At 41.1% G+C, this 22,089-nt stretch overlaps 1 protein-coding gene across 8 annotated transcripts in view; it reads right to left on the bottom strand.

The window, feature by feature from the left end:
* The window catches only part of fbxw7 (F-box and WD repeat domain containing 7), a 138,190-nt gene that overhangs the window by 77,236 nt on the left and 38,865 nt on the right, over positions 1-22,089 (bottom strand). For 7 of the 8 annotated variants that reach the window (XM_085276536.1, XM_085276534.1, XM_085276539.1 and 4 more), the window contains 2 exons: positions 8,198-8,452; positions 7,443-7,955 (listed from right to left, as the gene is read on the bottom strand). In XM_085276536.1, the coding sequence (XP_085132662.1) occupies positions 7,443-7,955; positions 8,198-8,383 (699 nt within the window). In that variant the 5' untranslated portion in view covers positions 8,384-8,452. Of the gene's footprint in view, positions 1-7,442; positions 7,956-8,197; positions 8,453-19,771; positions 20,784-22,089 lie in introns of those variants that run through there. The other variant, XM_085276543.1, reaches the window with a different exon arrangement.

Here is a 22,089-nt window from a genome sequence, read left to right as displayed (position 1 = left end):
AGAAAGGCGCAACGTGAGAATTGGTTAATTATCAGAGCAGGAGTTAACTACCTTAATTAGCCAAACTAAACTATTTTTGAAATAGAGTTATCTGTGTTATTTGTGTAGACACACACACACACACACACACACAAAAAGAACAATTCAGCAGGCCAGTGGAGGTGTATTAGTTTATAATGAGGGCCTCTGTGAAAGTAAATCGTCATCAATATATATCGGTAATGACTCAAACTAGTTGCTTTCATGTGGGAGGCTGAGAACACTGGTCCTTTGTGGCTCATTCCTGCCTGTGTGATAAGGCCAGTGTGTGGGAGATGCCATCTACATCTGCCTTCTCTTTGGAAATATATTTAATTGGTGGCAGCGAATAGGTGTGTGTGTGTGTGTGTGTGTGTGTTAGTTATAAATTGTGTCCAAGTTTGCTAAGAAGTTATTAGTCATTCCATCTAAGACAATATAAAAACTTTGCTTGTGTACAGAGCCGACTGCAGTTTAATGCACATTATGAATTTAAGCATTCGTCATCGTGTTATTCATAAATACAGATTTAAATACGTTCTTATGGAAACGGGGATACCGTGAGAAATATTTCGACCTGACTGGAGTCAATGCCACCAAAGTCATGAGCAGACGCAGCTCCTAATATGTCCTTTTGTAATTACTCACAAAGATAAAGAAAATCCAATTATGGGGTTTCTGAAAGAGTTTGCTCGACTTTCATTAATCTCTGTATCATCCATTGTAGCTGAGATATTATTCCTTTTTTTCTTCTGATAGCTTCTCAGATTTTCAAACAAGTTCCCCACCCACCTTTATCCTCAGATGTAAATTTATGCAGATTTCATCCAACTTATTACCCAGACAGCTGGACTGTGGTCAGGATAACGTACAGTAGTTTCTTTTTTCTCCCCCCCCCTCCCCTTTTTTATTTTTTTAAGTTAAGGCAAAATTATTTAACGGACCTGCACATAGCGGCACTGACAGTTTATTTCCATCTTCTTTGAATCCAAATAATTCAATACTTTATTCTATCACAGTGGAGGTCGGTACCCTCTCCCCTTATCGCACCTTCCTGTTTTGCCTTATTGTGGCTCTGCAGATCCACTTGCCACCAAAGGTCTCTGATGAGTCATGATGAGACATCTAATCCTGTAAGATCACATAATGCCTTATTCATGAGTGATATATTAAAATTAATTCTAAGACGGACAGGCAGCAGTGTACTGTAGTGAGAACAAAATGGGTATATTATGTTCCTGCTTATTTAAAAACTGTTTAAAAGTGTAATTAAGATGCAATTTAACTGGATTTTGCAATGTGCTTTCCCATTTGAATTGTACTCTTAAAATACCGTAAAACATTTAATGTTTGTTTTTGTGATGCTGATTTGCATCAAAGGGTTTCAAATTCAAGAGTTACAGTAGTAGATATAATAGATCATTCTGCAGAGAAAGGAAACAGTAAAACAAACCATTTTTATTTGCACCTTGACCTTTTACCTGTTAAAAACTATTGTAATAAACCTGTAGTGCCAAATTAAAATATCCTTAAACATTTATTTTTATAAACCGCCTTCCCATCGACTAATTTATATGAGACATTGTACTGAGATACACCTGCTACAGCCAAGCGGGATCATGTTACCCCAACACCATATATTCATTTAAGTTATTTAATACATGAACATATGTTCTGCATGCCCTTTTAGTTCACATACCTTTGAACAGGAAGGAGTGTGTTTAAAATGTAAATCTGAGTTACGTTTTCAGTTGAATCCAGACCATCTTTGCTCTTTAGACCTTCAGCAATCTTAATGCGCAGCCAGTATCTAGATTCATAAGGCTCTTGATGTATTTAGAAGGTCAACTGATGAGCATGACCCGAAGTCTCACCTCGTTCGCACAAGATCACAAGATGGGAGTGTTGAGTAAGAGGAGAGGGTGAAGATTCTCATTTGGGCGACTTGAGCCTACGGCACCTGGGAACACAATCTGTGCACACAGGACATTCCGGGACATGCAGAGTGCGGAATATTTTTCAAGTTTAGAATTTTACAGAGCTGCTTGAACTTTCATACATCTATATATATTATATATTTTTAAGTTTGCAAACTTTAGCAACATGACCCAACCACACACGTGCTGATCTTCCACTGTTGACACACATGTATCATCAGAACTGCACATTTTCTATCCGAACTACAGGAACAAACCATGCTGTCATGTAATATCAGGTTGTCAAGCTCTAATCAAGCACATTAACTCTGGTTCTCCAACGTGGTAAAATAATTCTAAGCTTTAAATGAACGAACATCACAGATTGCAAATATATATTCTCCTATAGTTCGTAAATAGTCCAAATTAACAGATTTATATTTCAAGTGAAATATTTGTCTCCATGGAGTCTTTAAAACCAACCTGAATTATTTTAAGAATGAATGACTCAGTAAATAGACACGGACGGGCTGCTGGTCACTTTAAATAAGAGAATAAATTCAAATATAGCTCAAGCAGCAATGAGGGGGCCGAGTAGTGCATCAGCACAAAGTCGCCATGGTAACTTGATGTGATCAACTTCAAAAAGCGTGGGTGTGAAGACTGAGACGGAAGGAAACATTTTTGCTCGTAGGTGCACCTGCAGCTCTCGAATTTTTGGAGACTAACTCAGAAAGGGGTGAAGTAGTGAGGCAGTTTATGAGAGATAGTATCACTTTGTGTTTGCTGGCTCTACAGCAGAGAGATGGAGAAATGAACACCTAAAAAGCATCTGGTAGATTTGGTCTTTATATCCTAACTTTGGTGACTATTAGGGTAACGTGTAAATTAGCTGCAGTACCCATAGAGATCAAAAGTTCAAGTCAAGATCCAATGCCTTTGTCTACTGACTACTCAACTGCTATCCATCCTCTTTCTCAGCTCCTCATCATATTTAAAGGTTTACAGCTTACCCACATGGCTCAAAATTGTGCTCATGTTTACAACTAATGCCAATCACCAGTTAACTTAGTATGCATGTAAGTGGACTGCAGGACCCCCCCCCCCAAGCCTTTCCGTACACAATCTCTACACAAAAAGACCAGGGTTTGGTCTTCCTGTATGGAAACAGTGGACCACACCAGACGCATAAATTCTGTCTGTGGTTTCTACTCACCTAATCTTAATGCAGTTGTACATAGCAGCTGTGCAATTTCTTAGGCATTTATTTTTCTTCTTTGCTAAACTATGCTCCATTTTACAGCTGCATATAAACGTAACCTAATATAAATACAGTGCCATCGTAGCTCAAACCGCGCTGCAGTACTGACTACATAAATGATAAGTACCATTTTTTCAGCTTTCTGAAATTATTACTCTGACTCTTCAGATGTGGTCCTAACTCTGCACCTCTGACATCCTGAATTATGCTCTAGAACAGCTGTGACACAGCTTCAGCTCCTGGATCAAACCGTGAAACCACCTGCTGCTAACTTCTCATGCTGCTAACTCTCCAGAATCTCAGTCTTCCTATTGTAATTTAGTTCATCATCGCTTTATGTTTGAGTGTCATCACAATTGATGGGAGCAGGAGACAGATGGGCTGGGGCTGCAGCTGTAGTGACGCTGCATCAGTCTACTGCCGTAAACAAAGCCAAGTATAAAAGTGAAGCTCTAGATTTACTGGTCGATATACGTCCCTATCCTCACCTATGGTCCCGACTTCTTTTGTCAGTGTCTAAAAGAACGAGGTCGATACAAGTGGAGGAGGAAATGAGCTTTCTCTAAAAGCAGGGGTGGGGAAGTCCAGGCCTCAAGGACCAGTGTCCTGCATGTTTTAGATATCACCCTGGGTCAACACACCTGAATTAAATGATTAGTTCATAGGAGCTAGGAGCTTCAAGGAGCTTATTTAGCCATTTAAATCAGCTGTGTTGGATCAAAGACGCATCTAAAACCTGCAGGACACCGGCCCTTGAGGCCTGTAAGTCCCCCAGCCCTGCTCTAAAGGGTTGCTGCCTTCTCCCTCAAGAGACAGGGTGAGGAGCTCAGCCATCCGGGCATAGAGTAGTACTGCTGCTACTGCACAATGAAAGAAAGCAAGAATGGCTCCTGGGTAAGGTGTTTAGGGCATATCCCACTGCAGACCCAGGATATGCTGGAGAGATTACATCTCTGGGAATGCCTCTGTGTTCCCCTGGATAAGCTGGAGGAGGTAGGAGGTCTGGGCATCCTTGCTTAGCCTGTTGCCTGCCCCTGCGACCCATGCCCTGGAAAGCAAAATAAATTTTCTGCAGAATCGCAACCCGGGCAATGAGCATTTACATTAGACAACATATTTTCACAATGTGCTCAGTGCGAAACAAAGGTGAATGGACTGGTAGGAATAGTCTTAAAGCACCGGAACCAGTTCTATCCCTGTATCACAGTGGCTCTGCTTTCAAACCTAAGCTAATGTGGTTATTTTTACAACCCAGCTCCTTTCTTTGTGTTCTGCATTTACATCTTTGTTCCTCCTACCCACCTTGTTATTTTACCACATATATCATGACGTGTTTCTATTTTACTCCTCTGATCACATCAGTTTTTTAATATTGTATCCACAGAGTTCTGAAATTAAGTTTTCATGGTTTTTTTGAGGGTGGGGGGTTGCTCCTCGGGTATCAAATAAAACTAAATTCAGCTCAGTAACAATACACGTGTGACTGTGATGAATGACTTACACAAGCTTCTTCTTCTGAGCTTCACCTTCTCACTTGAACTAATGATAAATGTCAAAGTAGTCCTCCTGCACCACCTCCTAATTCCAAGCATACAGCATCCACAGCTGAAATAAATGTGTTCATCAACATCAAAGCCAGCTGGCCCACTACACTGACTGAGACCCTGAAAAACATATCTGACAGCTGTGTCAGATGGTGAGAGGCACAGGGGGAGCAAATTCAGGCTAATGGCTATATTTAAGATAATATAAGCAAGGACAAAATCAGCATCAAAGCCTCTCACACTAAACCTCACACAACACCGACTCTCTGGTATGACACACAGGAAACAATGCCACATGCTCTTCAACATCTATACTAAAACTTCTTGAAAGTATTGCTCAAAGAGATTTTAGAGAGCAAAACAGCAAAGACTGCAGAGCTATTGAAAAATCCATAACTTCAGTCACGGCTGAGATGAGAACTTTCCTCTTAAGTCCTCCACATTGCTCCAAGAGTATATTAAAAAAAGGAAGGAATAATCTGACAAAATAGTAAAAAACGTTGGACAGCCAATGGAAATTATAAGTCAAAGTTAAAACAAACATAAGGGAGATTTGTGGTAGAAGTTTAATTTCCGGGGTGGGGGGATATGTATTTTCATGACCCCGTGATATTAAAGTTAAATTAGATAATGCCTAAAATAAGTGGCCAATGAAGTCTCAGGATGTCTGCCAAAACGGGACTAAGAACTTGACAAATATTGGATTAAGATGCTCAAAATTTAAATATACACAACAAATATGTGCAAAGTGAAAATATGTTGTTAGTATCTGCCATGTACAGAGACTGTTAAACAATGACATTTGGATGGAGACCTAAACACTTACTAAGCCTTTGGTACTAAAAGTTGTCAGCCACAGATTTACTACTTTGCTCGTTCCATCCAAATTGCTAAACAAAAATATGATTGTCACGCTGAGCCTCTCGAAAACTTCCCAACCAGCTCGATTTCTGGCTTTTAAATATAGGTGCTGTGAAGGCCACACTGAAAGACTCATCACTGAAACAAGACACCAGCGTTACTGTTGAAGCACTGGAGCATCAGAGCCTTTTGAATTAGTTTTAGAACATCAAGCGCTGCCTCGCTTCCAGCTACAATCATTACACATCATGTCAGACATCAATCAGTGAGGCATGAAGGTGCTTTTACCAGCTCCTAAAACAGCGCCTGGATATTGCACATATGAATGAAATACTGTCTCCGGGAGCAGGCTGTGGGCGTGTGTAGTACGCGGTTATTATTTTACTGCAAAAGCCAGTACAAAATGTTCCTGGAGTAGAGCTAAAGCAGAGAAAGGAAATTGTGCTTTCTTTTAATATTTATGCTCAGGATTAACCTGTCATGACAAAATTAGTATGCATGTGTGACACAGGGGAGAAAAAAAATACCATGAAAAGTCTCAGTAAAGTATCAAACTGTATCAAGCAAAGACTAGTACACTAGTAAATACGCATCTCCAGTATGAGCATTTTATCTAAGTCACAACAGAAAGAATCAGCGACTTTGCTCTTTTTAAACAGTTCTTCTCCACATATTTCAGGAGAGTCTTCACATCAGTTTCCTCAAGTCGCAACAAGCTTCACAAGCATTAGCAGCCACCTTTACATTGATTGTAATCATGCAGTTCAAGGCAGGACTTGTCACTCAAACTTGCAAGCGCGGAGTAGCCGTTATGAGCTGTTGTGACGAGCATGTCGCCACATGATCTCGCTCTAGTGTTCAGTTGATTTGAACACTGAAGATTCACATTATTTCCAAATATATGGTGAGCTCTGCCACCCCCAAAGAAACAACTTCCAACAGGGTGACAATGTTTGAGAGGCACAAAGCCGTATTCTTTGCAGTAACCTTTAATTTGCACCTGCAGGCGCTGACGTGTCAGGATTTTCATAAAAGTTCAGCAATTGATATGAGTGAGCAGTCACTATAAGGAAAACTCTCAGCACTCTATCATTACTCTGCCAGCACTGAGTGGCAAGGAGGGTCCACTCTACTGTCGAGGATGGCAAAGTTTATGTCATGAGCCACATACAGCTCCCTGTGACCTTATGTGGGCTGGGCCGGTGAAACTTCCTTATGTTTGTGTGTTTACCTTATGTTTGACACCCCTGGTCTATGCTATAGCAAAAGGTGGGGCTATCTGGTGTACTTATGAGTACGGGGAAAACGTGCCTTCAAGTCTTCCAGACACATCAGACCATGAACAGATTTAAACCCAAATCCCAGCTGTTTTCTCTTCTGAATCAACTCAGTCTTGAGCCAAAACTGCCATTAACAAATGCAATTTCAGCACTTACTTAAAACAATGCTTTTATACTTTTCATCTCAGCCATTCAGGTTCATCTTTATAATTTTTCAACAATGTTTACTTGTCCTTCCAAATATATAATGCAGTTCCAGTATCCAATTATTTCCAAGCAGATGGTTCAGCTCCTGCAATAACAAGCGTTTTCCACAAGAGGGTGCTACCATCTTAAATATGGACCACGTAGGCGCAAGTGCAACACATTCAACAGTTTCACACAGAGATGTATAAATGACATAAACAATAAGTTTTTCTGGAGTTGCAGCGACATCCTTAATGATGATGCTCACAGCACCGAAAAATATCCTGCACACATTTAAACAGTTTACACTGGAACTACTTTCGTCACTGGAAAGTAGTTCCAGTGTAAACTGTTCAATACAAATAGCTTTGCTTACCTTTTTGTTGGAAGAGCTTTGGCGTGTACATCCCGAGTCCTCATTATTATTGGGGGCAGACACACTGTTCCTGAGAGAGAGAGAGCCTTCCTCCTCTTCCTCCTCCCTCCCGCTCTCTGCTGAATGTTCAAAGTCATCACTGTCTTGGTCCATCTCTTCCTCATCCTCCTCTTCCTCCTCCTCACCCTCTTCCCGCTCCTCCTCTTCCCTCCCTTGCTCCTCCCCTCCCTCTGTCCTCTCCTCTGCCTCCTCCTCCTCCTCTTGGTGGGTGCTGCTATTGTTGTTCTCCTCCTCTTCCTCTTCCTCCTCTTCAGCAGCAAGCGGCTGGCCTCGCAGTCGTCGCTGCTCTGCCCCCCACATCCATCGGGCTCCTTTGTCACCTCCGTTCACGCCGTTTGGCAGGCCCTCTTCGTCTTCCTCCCCTTCCCCGTCCTCCCGAGGGCCGTCGCTGGCTCCGGACTCGCTCGGCGCCCATGGTTGTTCTCGCTCGCCATCAACCTGCGACGCCTCGGGCTGTGAGGAGCCAGAAAACCAAAATACAATATCAGTGAGGAATGATCTCGTGAGAAACTCAATCTGTTGCATGTGATCTTGCACAGAGACTCTTGCCTGGTCACCAAACTGTGAATCTAACGCAAACTTCGATGTTTAGGTTACATAACTTAAGTCTTCTTACGCAAGTTCATATTTCCACAGACATTTTCTCTGTAATCAACTTTGAAATCACAAATTTCTTAAATGTCAGTTTGCCTCACCCTCTGCGGCAGCTGCTCTTCCTCCTCAACCACCCGGTTCATGTGTTCATCCTCATCGCCCTCCTCTGCCGCCTGCTGGGGTGCCCGAGCCGTGGAGGAGGCGTTACCTCGCACTGCCGGGCCCCCAGGCCCCCGACTCCGCCCGCCGCTGCTGCTGCTGCCCCCCGACAGCAGTTCCTGGTTCATTTCCAAAAGCCAGCTTGCTACCTCCTGGACCTTCGCTAGGCTGTCTGAGGAGGAGAAGGGTTTGACATTCTGCAAAGACAGACACAAAAATATATGTGAGCATTAACCCAGATGAGAAACTGATAAACATTTAGTGATTGTTTTCTACCGTCTTCAGACAGTCGGGCAAAATGCTCATCAGGAGGGAACATGTCTGTGTTATACACGTTCCTTTGTTTTCTCTGAATTAAAATAACTGTTATTAGACATTCGCTCGTTGAGATGCACTGATGCTGCTCAGCAGCAGACAAGGAAAAATGTGGGAGTGATTGTACTTGGCTTCAGATCACACAGCAGTGGATGCTCAAATGCAGATGGATGGGCAGAACAGCCTTGAGTGCTACTAGTGTTCTTACTTCCAACAAAGCCAATGTGAACAAGAAAAGAAAATCCAATCCACTGAGCACAAAAGCCACACCGCATTAATGTTCCTGAAGTCTTTAAAAAACACTCTTCGGTCTACAGAAAAGACAGTTGTGTGTTCCTACAAAGAATTTACTGGGATGTGTCAACATAAACAAGTTGCATTGCTTTGCTTTGAAATATCTGAAAATATATATGGAACTGAAGGACAGTCAGAGTTTTGTCACCACCTCACTCTTCGAGTGACAGAGGCAGCAATACACAAAGCTGAGTGCAGATCAATACTATGTGCAAAATATACATCACCCTACAATAGTTGTATTCATTTAAGTGCAGTGTGTTTATTCTTATTTGTAAATAAAATTAAAGTCAGGCTGTTTGAAATTTGAAAATATAGGACACCATCAATGCAAGGAAAAGCTTGTCCAAGAACTGCACAGTTTTCTCAGACTGAGCTGGGTTCAAAGCAACATGAGTAAGAAATCACTGAACAAATAAAGCAGTATGTGTAAATTCATAAAGCTCAGCAGCTGTTACAGGTACAGGAAAAGACATATTACCAGTGACAAACTCCTCACTCAATCTCGCTTTGAAAAGCATTACTGAGTCACTGAACCATTATCTATGAATACTGGTGTGTCGGTGATGACGAGGAACGCTGGATGAGGTCAGCTTTTACGGACTGTGTTCAAAAAGAACAACATACAAAACAGAAAAAAGAAAAAAATGCAACTTTAAGCTTGACAGGAACAGATCAAGACGTCTGAAGACCATCAGCACCACTTTCTTTGAGCAAATGAAATAAAAATGCATTTGTTTGGATCGTACAGGGTAAACCTGGCCAGAAATACTATTGCGCTTGATGCCTAGAAGTGGGACAAACCATCAGCATTACAATATGTCATAATGCTTTCTGCTATGATGGGACTATTGACAGGCTGGCTCCATGTATTGATGATTTTATTAAAACATGCAAGGACTTAATGCATTTCCCTGCTAGTCTGACCTACCAGACTCACTACCTCATGATACTTCTTGATTGATCCCATCAAATGAAAGATGATAAAGTGACTAAAGTTATTAAAGATGACGTAAGGAAGAAATGCACAGTGGGGAAACAGACTAATAAATTGAACGTTCATGTTAAAACTGAACAATTATAGGACACTGACAAACTGACAGCACCATGAAATTATCACATTCATCATATCTGTATTTTTATACCTTTTTACAGCCATCATCATCTTATCACAGTGTTTCAACTTTTTCCTGTCGTGTCTACACTTTTACTGATCATCCTTCTATGTACTTTCTTCTATTGAGGGCTTGCGGTTCATCTTTGTTTATCTTAGACAACCATTCACCCTCACATTCAAACCCATGTCCAATTTTAAAAAAACCAAAAACAAACAAATAATCTAACCCCACTAACTGCATGTCTTTAGACTGTGGGAGTACCTGATCTGAAACCACCCACGTGCACACAGAGAGAAGGAATATATGCCGTACAGAAAGGTCCCAGGCAGATAGATAGTGGATTCACACCCACTGCACTGCCCTTTTTACTTGATTAACCATTTTAAAAAATAAAAATGGAAAAAAGTCAGTTCAACAACATCACCAAACCTGGTTGTTCATTTTTTTTTTTTTTTTTTTTTTTTTTTTTAAAATAGAAAATATTATTTAAGTTAGTTTCACTTTGTATTTGGTTATCCTTACCAAATACAAAAGTGGCTACTTGCCCTGCCAGTGGGTACTGTTGTGCAGTTTATCTAATACTGCTGAATCATTGCATGAAGAACCATCGCAGGCATCGCATCCATTTGTTTACATCTGGTAATGACTGTGAGAAATAGAGTATAAGTGCAATGTGGATGTTGTGGTAAAAGTGGTGTATGCTACCAGCCAAGGCTTCCCCTTTAAAATGACGTCCTTCTGGGACCTTGTTCTCTCCCCCTGTTGCAAGAGTCTGAGAACCATGAAGCTGCTGTGAAGCACATGCCAGTGACCCTGATCGAATTCCAGGAAGATGTGTAGACAGGTCCAAGATGACAGGACAGTTTAAATTTAAGACAAGATCTGCTTTTTGGCGATATTATACTGACAAAGTCATTAAATAAAAGTTCTGCTATGCGAGTCATTTAAAGGATGACTGATTAAAACAGTTAAAGCAATCGCACATGGCCCTGTGGTAGCCAGTCCCGAAGCTATCCCACCTCTTACCCAGTGACAGCGGTGACAGTCTCCAAATCCTGAACTGGATAAGAGGTTAGGAGGATGTGTAGATAGATAATATACAATTAGGACAACAATTACTGGAAACAATGACTGTGTATTGTGAATGAATAACTTGGTAAACTTGGTAAATGAACAATGAAGAACAGAAAAGCAAGTGCAAAAAAAGGCTCTTGAGATAAACCATTAGTCACTCCGAGCTTTCAAAATTAAACAAAAACAAGATGCAGTAATGGGTGAAATGAGCTTTTAGCGCTTAAACCGAGGTGACAAACCTTCTGCATGGGCCACCAAATGAACACCCACAGCAGAGCCAAATTAAAATTAGATTGTGGATCATGATTACACTCCAAAAGATTAACAACCTTTTGACCAGATTCACCCTACATCATTTCAAAACTTTCAAAACAATGACAGCCTTTTTATTTTGATAAGAACTCCGAGCACTTACATTCAAGTATTCAAGGTAAACTAACCCAACAAACACATTTTACTGTGACCAAGTGTGTGGTAAGAAAGGATTATACAAGTAAAGGTAAGTGGGACGTGCGACTTGTGGATTTGCCTCATGCAAGTGGTAGTAGGTTGAGTATGTAGCATGAAAATCAGCCTCCATCTTTAGACCTTAGTATCAGTGACACATGTGCAGCTCTGAGACAAACTGCAAGTTTATTCTTGCAAACATACAAACTGTGCATGCATTAAAAGGTGGGCGTGAACAAGAAAGCAAAAACAAAGGCAAGTACAAGGTACTCGCAAGTGTATCATGAAGCAGTTAAAATATCATAGCTAAACCAAGCTACTTTCCTGCTACCAATACAGTAGAGCTACATATACGATGCACAACCACAGAGGGAAAACAGGTCAGTTACAAGCTGTGCAGCAGTTTGCTGTCTGACATATGAGGTCCTCTGTTCCCTACTGACACTACACAGTCTAAAGGGAAGTTTTTATTTTGTTAAATGGCACATAAGCTTTGTCAATGTAGCTTAAACCGTCCTTCTATATGCCCACGAGGCCTCTAGCTAATCTTAAGTGTGACAAATTAAGAATCAGTGATGCATACTGCACTTCCAAATCTTCTCGATGCGCAAAACGAGTGATGAGAAGTATTTTGGGGACGCTCACATGCTTTATCTGCTTCAGTTCATACCAACTGCTTTGACCTTGAGGAAAAAGTCACTGGTCCCTTTGTAAGGCTCGTCTTCCTCTTTGCTGCATAGTCCCAACGCTGTGGTGGGAAGCATTAGACCTATCTCAGATTGCACAGCCCACCCCACACACACACACCCCATGGGACTGCCAGTTCATTTCTGTGAGCTCAGAAGAGGAAGGCTATGAATAGCTGAAGTTGTTCCTGCCTTTTACCGGAATGGCCAAGATTCAGCAATTGGTGTCCAACTTGAAATTGGTTATGGAGGTGACAAAGGCTGACAGGAAGACGAGGGAGGGAAATAAAGACAAGATGTGGTAAATATGTGTTTTGTTTTTAACCCTGAAGTTTCAGTTCTTGTTCAAAAGCTTAAATATAGGTAGAAGACATGATCAGACCTGCAGCTTGTACAGTTAAAGTCGGTGAAGTGGTGTTTCAATGCAGGTAACAAAGCAGAGAAAGCAGTAACACTTGTAGTGAGCAAAGACTTGCCAAATGGCCTTTCGTATTCACACACAAGTTTCATTCATCAGTTGCTATTCTTAGTCCAGCAAAAGCTGTGAAGTGGACAAAAATAGCTCTGGAAAACTAGTGAGGGCAGGTGTGAATTTGTGGCTCCTGATAGAAAGCCTCTGAGAGCAAATGCACAGAATTGTATCAAGTAGGGCTGGGCCATATCATACCATTCACGGTAATACCGGTATAATGAAACGGGTGAACCAGAATTGGTTTGTAAAAATGCTGCAACTTCAGTGGTGTGGAACTGGTTTAGCTTTCGTCCGTCAGATACACAACAAAGCACTATTTTTGGTAGAGCATGCTAGCGGGCCGTCGTTATTACCGTGTTTTTTTGGAAAATACGGCACACTTAAAATCAATCCTTTGATTTTTCTGAAAATCGACAGTGTCCCTTATAATCCTGTGTGCCTTATGTATGAATTCTGGTTGTGTTTACTGACCTCGAAACGATTTTATGTCGTACACGGCGCTCGAAAATCTGTCAAATGTTTGAGTACGACTTTGCTAAGCTACGAACCCGCACCACTTGATGGATTGTCGGAGCATTACGGCTATCGTAGGCAGGAGCCTCGCAGAGTGATAAGTACTGTTCTTCAACATAATATTACCGTATTGTTTTTAAGTTTTGTGGATATTATACATGGTTATGCTGAGGATATGTTGTCCAATTTCCACTAGAAATGCCTTTTGGTTAAACTGTCAGCAAGGAATTTGCATTTTCACTGTAAATTTTTTATATAACTTTAATGCACATAATAAACAGCTGCTTGTTTAAATGAAAATACATTGATGGGGGTTTTTTTGCACTAATAAAGTTGTGGAGTTGTAAAGTATTTTGTCTAGTGTCAATTATATCGTCAGTTATATCGTTATCGCAAATTTTCAAATGTATATCATGATAAATATTTTTGGTCATATCGCCCTGCTCTAGTATCAAGATTGTTATGAGATTATGATCACAAAAAACACACACTTGGTTTAGAGACAGATGAACAGCTTTGTTCATGATTTAAAAGCCACCTAACACGCCCCAAACTTTCCTAGAATGAAACATCATTTGGTGCATCAGTCCTGTGACGTCTCAGACCAAAGAGAAAATTAAAGATAATCTTAGGAGTCCCTCTTTCACACAACTCCTTTGAGCTTTAGCCGCAATGATGCAGTTCTATGAGATGCTATGGACCATTTTAGCATCATTTAGTTCACAGTTTGTCCTCCAGCTTTCAAACTTCACTAATCTGACACAGCAGCTAGTTTGTGGAACAACAAAAAAAAAGAGAGGGAGGGAGAGCAAAGATAAGCACACCACTGGCAGATGAACATTTTCCATCCCTCTCTTAATCTGTTAAGACCCAAAAGACAGGTAAGAAGTCAGTATTGTCTGCTGTGTTATTTTGCTACGACTGGAAGTGAACTGTCTGATTACACATAATATGTAGGAAAACAACAACGTTATCTGATGCCCTCAAGTGGAAGAATATCCTGTCTGTATTTACTGCTATTGCCATCTATAGTGTGGTGTGCCACTTAAGACCGCATCTATTTAATTGGGCCCTAAAGCACGTTACTTTAGGGACTGATATTCTTGCATCATTTCCTATTTCAGCCTTACAGATATAAATTACTGTAAATCGTGATGCATTTAAGAAACTTACAGAAGAAAGTTTTAAGGGCCATTTCCTGAGCTAAGATAAATGCTCCGACTGAGACTTTGTAGTCCGACAGACCTTTTGGCCTCATTTTATTTATCTTGTTCCATATTCATGTGAGACTGAGAAACAGTATCGCATTAAAAGTTAAACAAGCAAAGAAACAAATAGGTTTCAGTGTGGTTAGTAAAGGTCCACAAGTATATAGTGAGATATTAAAAAGGAAGTCAAAAATTTCCCACGTGTGGGACTAATAAAAGGTTATCTTATCTTATCTTATCTTAAAAAACAAAATAAAACAATTCCATGTAGACTTATGAAAATAGGCACTTTACTATTGCCAACCGTGTGTTTCTATTTGTTGTATGACATTATAGGCAATCTCAAGAGTGATGAAATGTACTTGGACATAAACAAGATGTATAAAACATCTAAAACTTATTAGTCCAATTTGTTTGAAAAGATGATTATTCCATTTCATGTACACATTTCATAATTTCTCTGACTGCGGTGCAAATAAAGTAAATTACTAAATTTAATTTCAATCCTACTTTTATGGAAAATGATTCATCCATTTGTTATAAGGCTTACAATGTGTGCTCAGCAGTTTGCAGTTCCTTTAAAGGAAAATGTTTATTTGATCACCTGCTGAATTTATAACTTTGGTCACTTTCAAAGAAATTGAGGGTCTAATTTTTATGGTAGTTTCATTTTAATGGAGATAGAATAGAAACAGAAATTTTTAATAAAAATCCAGAAATGAAAAAAAGTTAAAATTTGATTTGCATTTCATTGAGTAAATTAAATATTTGATCTCCAAGCAAATCATGACTCAGTACTTGGAGAAACCCTTGTTGGCAATTCACAGCTGTAAGACGTTTCTTGTAGTTGGTCACCAGGTTTGCACACCTCGCAGGATGTATTCTGGTCCACTCCTCTTTCCAGAAACTCAATCTTTCAGGTTTCTTGGCTGCCACTTAACTCAAAGCTTCACCTCCATCCACAGATTTTCTACAAGACTGAGGTCAGGAGACTGGCACGACCACTCCATGGCCTTAATGTGCTTCTTTAGACACACCTTTGTTGACTTTCTGGTATGTTTTGGGTCATTGTCATGCTGGAGATCTGTCCACCGACTAATCTCCAGTGAGTCGGTGCAGTAAAATCACCCTGTACCCTTAGCAGACAAACAGCCCTGAAGCAAAATGGTTCTACCTCTGTGCTTAACTGTGGGGATGGTGTGTTTTCCTTCCTCCAAACACAGGAGGTCAAGTTACAAGTAGGACTAGGCAACATGACCAGGCAATATGACCCAAACTTCATATCTCGATATTCTTTAGCTGGATGGCGATATACATCTCGATATTTCTTTAAAGCCATAAAGTAAGAACAAAAAGAGTTCTTAGTCAAAGCTGTGTCCCAAATCTCACATAGGCACTTTTATTAAGATACAGTGTAGATATACAAGAAAAAAAACTTACTCAGAAATAAATGATCAGCATTTATTAAATAATAATGATCCATAAATAAAATAAAAATGTTATTTTTGTGCATAACAAAAAGCTCACAATTGTGCAGTCAAAATGTAAACTAAAAGACGCAGAGCATAATAACAAAGACTCTGTTCCCAAGTTCTACTGCGTGACTGGCAGCCTTGAGTTTGAAATCGTCTTTGTAACCATGTCTCTTAACAGGTGCCATTTGTGGTCCTCATACACACACAATACGGTAATATTACGCTGAAGCAGAGTAAGTCTTACTCCGCGAGGCTCCTCGGTAGCCGTAATGCTCCAACAATCCTTTAAGCAGTGCAGCTCCGTAGCTTACCAAAGTCGTACCAAAACATTTTTTGAAAGCGCTGTGTACCACATAAAATCTGTTCGTGGTCAGTAAGCACAACCAGAATTCATACATAAGGCACACTGTCGATTTTTAAGAAAATGAAAGGATTTTAGGCGTCAACGCGTTAGCGCGGTTAGCTTGTTAACGCGCTGACGCCGTCCAGCCCTACGCACGGGGTGATCCGTGGTAACTCGTTAACAGATTTGCCCCGTTAATGCAGTTATGGCGTTAACGTCACAGTGACAACACTAAAATAGTAATCTCCAATTGTTTTCTTTTTACCGACCAGCTCCTCTTTGATAGCTGCCGTGTCCATCTTGTCGTTGCCTACAGGTGAAGTGATGGGGGAGGGGGAGTTGTGTTCAGTGAAGGAGAGAGGCGAGGCAGAGTAACGCAGCGTAGAGACAAAAGTGGACGAAAGAGAGGCAAACTTGCAGCTCCACCAGTATAGTTATAACGTAACGTAGACTATATTAATATAAACGGTATTGTCACATCTCATATCTCGTATAAAAATATATCAATATATTTAAAAACTCGATATATCGCCCAGTCCTAGTTACAAGACTTCACTCCATTACATAGGCATAATCCCAATGGTGTTCTTGGTGACTGCGGGCCCAACTGCCTTCAGATCATTAACAATCCTGTGCAGCTTTGGGCCAATCCACCACCACTCTCATAATCATCCTCATCCCCTGAGGTAAGATCTTGCTTGGAACTTCAGACCAAAGGTGATTGATTATCATTTTATATTTTTCCTAGTACCAAATAATCGAACCAGCAGTTGTCACCTTCTCACCAAGCTTCCTGCTGATGGTCTTGTAACACATTAAAGCCTTGTGCAGGTCTACAATCTTGCCCCTGACATCCTTTGACAGCCCTTTTTGTCTCACCCATGGTGGTGGAGAGGTTGGAATAGAAGAAACTGATTGTGGACAGGTGTGTTTCATACACAAATTGATTGTAATTTGTGTGCCACATGAGCATGGACATCCCTGGTCTCAATCTGTGGGAGCCCAAATTGTGTTTAGGCTGTAGTGAATGTCGCTCAATAACATGCAAATCATTCAAATTAAAACTATTTAATTTTTTTTGTTTGTTTTAATGGGATTTGATCTGTATAGACATCCAGGCAGTCACTGAGTACAGCTACTGGTTGGGGAAGGGTTAGGGATTTTTATTCTGTATGCTGTTCCAAGTTGACACCACATAGATGAAGCTTCAGCTGTGGTACACACAGACATTACTTGAGTCTCAGTGCACAAACTCAACATTTAGACTCAACAGCAAAGGCATGCCATCTTCTCTTGGATGGATTTGGACCATTCTCTAGCTTCTGTGACGGAGTGGACAGGTATGCATCAACTCTGTCAGTGTAGCCAGCCAACACTCCTGCCCCACCACACAGCCTGCATCTAAACTCGTTTCCTCCGGCTATAGAAATAAACCAAGAACACACTGAAACCTTGTGTTTGAGCTACACTATAACAGCCGAGTGTTGTGTGTTAAAACAGCTACAGCATTCAAATGACTGCCGAATCAAACTAAAAACCCCAAAGCAGACTGAGCTGCAGTCCAGTCCCAGTTCTAATATGTGGATGCCAGAAGTAGGAAATTTGAAATTGGCAGGAAATTTGAAATTGGCTGTAAATGTATTTTCTCAATAATTTCTAGGGTAGTCCCGGGCCAATATGCAATGCAAGTTCAATAAATGCATGTTAATTGTTCATCACGACTCATTAGGCCTGAATGCCCTTTGGGCAGTCTTTATTAAATTTAAAAAAAAAAAAAAAAAAAAGGTGTAGGTCTTAAATCATCTTGTCCAGTGTTAAAGAAACATACATTAAATTTCAAAAATACAGTTCATGGTCTTTAAAACTAAATCCTTAGCAGGTATTTAAACTACAAATAGCAGGGTAAGCCTCAAAATGCTACTTAAGCTGTAGAAAAGTATTTTGTTCCACAGTCATTACAAATGTAATGCGTTGAATTTTCAATAACAATGACATAATTCATGTTAACTTGCACAGAGTATATCTGTGTTTGATAAAGGTTTTGAAAACTAAAAAACAGTGAATTATTTCCAGTTTTGATAAAGTGAAAAATCTGTCCTAAGCTGGAGGGGGGGGGGGGGGGGGGAATCATTTCAACGCCAGTGGATTTATCTACGAGACAAACCATGTTGGGAATAAGGAAACAAAATTAGAAGACTGAGCTCAACTTCAAATTGGAGCAATAAATCACACTGAACTGACTTGAACAGTTCCAGTGTCAGGGAAATATTGGTTGTTCAGACAACATCGCAGATGCAGCTGAAGATCTAGCAAAATGTGGCACTGCATAGTGACTTTGCCCAAATTAAACTGCATTAACAGAAGGAGATTAGCAAAGATGGACCAGACCGATATTATAAAAGCTGAAGGACACATTCTGCCTCTAGACTGCAACATGTAACACAAAACCTTGTGAGCCTTAAAAGAGTGACGTTTCCAATTATTAATCCTTTGAGATAAGAAACGCAATATTTGGGATGGTTTCTTGTAATCCTATAAATACACAGCGTTTGTTGAAACATCTTTCCCCTTCAGTTCGATGCAGAAGCAATTAATCAATGTCTCTATTTTGAGCTGGTGCCCTGTGATGTCTGAGGAAAAAGTGAAACTCAAGTCCTTGAGCTGCTAGATTGGAGGGATATCATCTCCCCACATTCATTTCCACAGCAAAATGTTTCATTTTATGTCAGTGCTTTCCTCTGGAAAACAATGACTTCTGTTCAACATAAGGGATATTAAGGCTTTGTCTATAAGCACTGCACGTACTCTAAAATCGTCACTCATTACCTCTCTTTCATTTGAATTGTTGCCATGCAACAGCTCAATAATACCACAACATTTTCCTTTGTGGATTTTTTTTCTTAAATCATTACTCATGAGAGCATAAATCTTCTTGGAAACCAAGAGAATCAATCTCCTCTGCTTGTGAGAATGGCCAACTGCCAGGAAGACTCTGGAAGGGGCTAAAATTCCCATTCAGTACCAGCTTACTACTAAAACAATCGTGTGCACAACAAGCAGGGAAGCAGAGGGAACCCTAGAAGCTACAGCCATGCGACAGAAACCTGCATTAAAGTAAAGTCAAACACTCGTCACACAGCCGAATGTGAAAGGGCACTCAGACGTGTGCACAGTCTTGTTTGGCTTTTATTTGTTCCATTAGAAAAAGCTTTTTCTCCAACAGGGAGGGGGGTAGCAGCAATCACTGTAAACCACATGCAGACTGAAGGCATCCATTTAAGTGACTGTGCACCCTGCTAGCAAGTCTACTGTTGTCAAGGCAGCAAGACATCCATTAAATCACCTGGTTCCATTAGAGAATCAATTACTGTGCCGCTTTCCTTGGTTGCACAGTTCTTATACCTGAAAAATCATTTCAGACAACCAAAGCAGATACACAAGGACACTACGCTTCACCACCCTCATATGCTGCCAGGACCTATATGGTTCTTGAATTGCTCACAAAGAGCACAATTCCAGTGTCTCCGGACACATGACGTGGCTGTGTCAATGGAAGCTGGCACACTATTACCTTTGGTCGAGGTGGGCAGGCAGTGGCCAGTCGCTGCAGCTGTTCTGAAGTGTGGCTGCAGGAGAGGAGATCTGAGCAGCAAGCTGTGCGGCCCAGTCTCTTCATCAGAGAGGAGATGATGCTGCAGCCACAGCCACACATCGACTTGCTCATTAGTAGCCTGGCTGTTCTGGGGTGTGGAGAAAAGAGACTAGCTGTGAGCCGCAGCCACTTCCTGGTCCTTTCTGAATCCCCTCAGTTGTCCTCAAAGCTGATGCCTTTGCTGTACTGTGTTCCACATGGCACTAATCCACAGGTACTCCCGCCAGAGATAAAGCTGGTTTTAGTAAAAATACAGATGCTGCGGCTCACCTTAATCCACAGTGAAGGTACTTGAGTTGGGAAGTACAGTTTGTCGGTCCATTTCCCTTGTGATTGCTTCCCACTTACTCCACTCCCTCTGCTGTACTTCTATCTCTGAACAACACGCCTCCTGCTCTAGTCTCCCTCCCCCTTTTTTTTTTTTTTTTTTTTTGGCCAAACTCACTTCCATCCACAGAACACCTTATTTTGGCTGCAAATAATACACCGGACGCAGTGTCTGACACTACTCCCCTCTGTCTCTCACAATTTCCATCCGTTTCTTTCCATTCCCTTCACTGCCTTCGACTGCTGTGCAATGAGGATGCTATCCCCGACAAGGCTGTTGCCACCACTGTGCACCCCACCACCTCCTCCTCCTCCAACGGTAAGCCACTCAGACTGAGCTCCTCCAACTTGCCGATTAAAATGTTTTTCCTCATATGACATTCGAGCTCCGAGTTGCTCCATTAATTGAGGAAGCAGTGGACTGAATATTATAAGAAATCCAAGCCACTCAGCAAGCACCAGGAGGACTGATAAGCAGGATACAGTCAGGATGCGGTGGGGGAGGGGTCCAGCGTTTAGGAGACAATAACGGTGGAGGCAGGATTATTATGGTGGGTGATAAACTGTAACTGTGGTCAGCTTGCTGCTGATGATCACTGTAACAATGAAGGAAATAAAGAGCTGAAAATCTTCAGTGTGACAGTTACTTTAACTGATGAAGAAAAACTAAAGAGGAACTCTGCAATCTGTTGTTATTTTGCTCCACTGCAGTAATTTAGTTATTAAGCTTGTAATGGAGCAACTAATAGAGCACAGTTTTACATGGCACATGCCACCTGCACACACCTAGTTTAAACACCTGCAGCATATTCAATATACATCCTTTTTAATTCCCTTGTGTCTCATGTCCCAGCTTTGTTGAACCCACACATTCCCCGCTCACCTCATCACAGATGCTCAACCTGTGGAATCTGTGCTCAGGGACAACCTGCACATTATTCAGCACTCAAGCTAATAGTTATCAGAGCTCATAAAGCCTGAGCTCCTTGAAAGTGGGAAAAACAACGAATGGGAGGGGCGGGATGAACAGCAAGACAAAGACAGATGCACAATAAAATGAGACTGGGCCCCTTTTGAAGGACCAACAATAGCTTTCTATTAATGGCACACAGTGTTATACAACTAGAAATCACCAACATCAAAGACAGTGAAAGAGGGAGAAATTTGTCAAGCCAAGAATATGCTAATAATGACCACCAAGAGTAGTTATGCTTAATTAAGTGCCAACATATGTCAACACAGGCTACTGCAGCCCATAGCTGTCCAAGCTTCACATCAGCTAATTAGAGGAACTGAACTGGACCTCTCAAACGTTTATATATTGGTGGGGATTTTTGAATCTGAATATTTTATGACTCCCAGGAGTAAACAGCTTTGCTACATAAGATAGGAAGTTTCAAAATTTAAAAAAAGCGAAAAAGAAAGAAAGACAAAAACATTTTTTTAAGTTGTCAAACATGTTAGGGATGGACCAGGCCATGCCCTTGGCATGTGACTCAGCACATGAAGTACTTCCTGATATTCAAAGCTTTCCAACACCACCACCAGAGAATCAAGTTCTACACCTACAATGTTACAGGTGATCCTGGTGAGTTCGTAAAGCAGGTTTCTCTTTGCTATTCTCAGTCTACTGCCCCATAACACTACACCATAGAGCAGGGGTGTCGAACTCCAGGCCTCGAGGGCCGGTGTCCTGCAGGTTTTAGATTTCACCCTGGGTCAACACACCTGAGTCAAGTGATCAGGTCATTACCAGGCTTCTGGAGAACTTAAAGATATGTTGAAGAGGTAATTTAGTCAGTTAAATCAGCTGTGTTGGATCAAGGACGCATCTAAACCCTGCAGGACACCGGCCCTAGAGGCCTGGAGTTCAACACCTGTGCCATAGAGGATGGCACTGATGCCCAGCA

Source organism: Mchenga conophoros, linkage group LG6 (genome assembly GCF_057382185.1).
Source record: "Mchenga conophoros isolate Kocher_MC1m ecotype Shallow Benthic linkage group LG6, M_conophoros_male_GT1.1, whole genome shotgun sequence".
In the NCBI taxonomy this organism is placed as follows: domain Eukaryota; kingdom Metazoa; phylum Chordata; class Actinopteri; order Cichliformes; family Cichlidae; genus Mchenga; species Mchenga conophoros.
The sequence above is the reverse complement of the archived record's forward strand: the minus strand, read 5'-3'. Positions and strand labels throughout refer to the sequence as shown.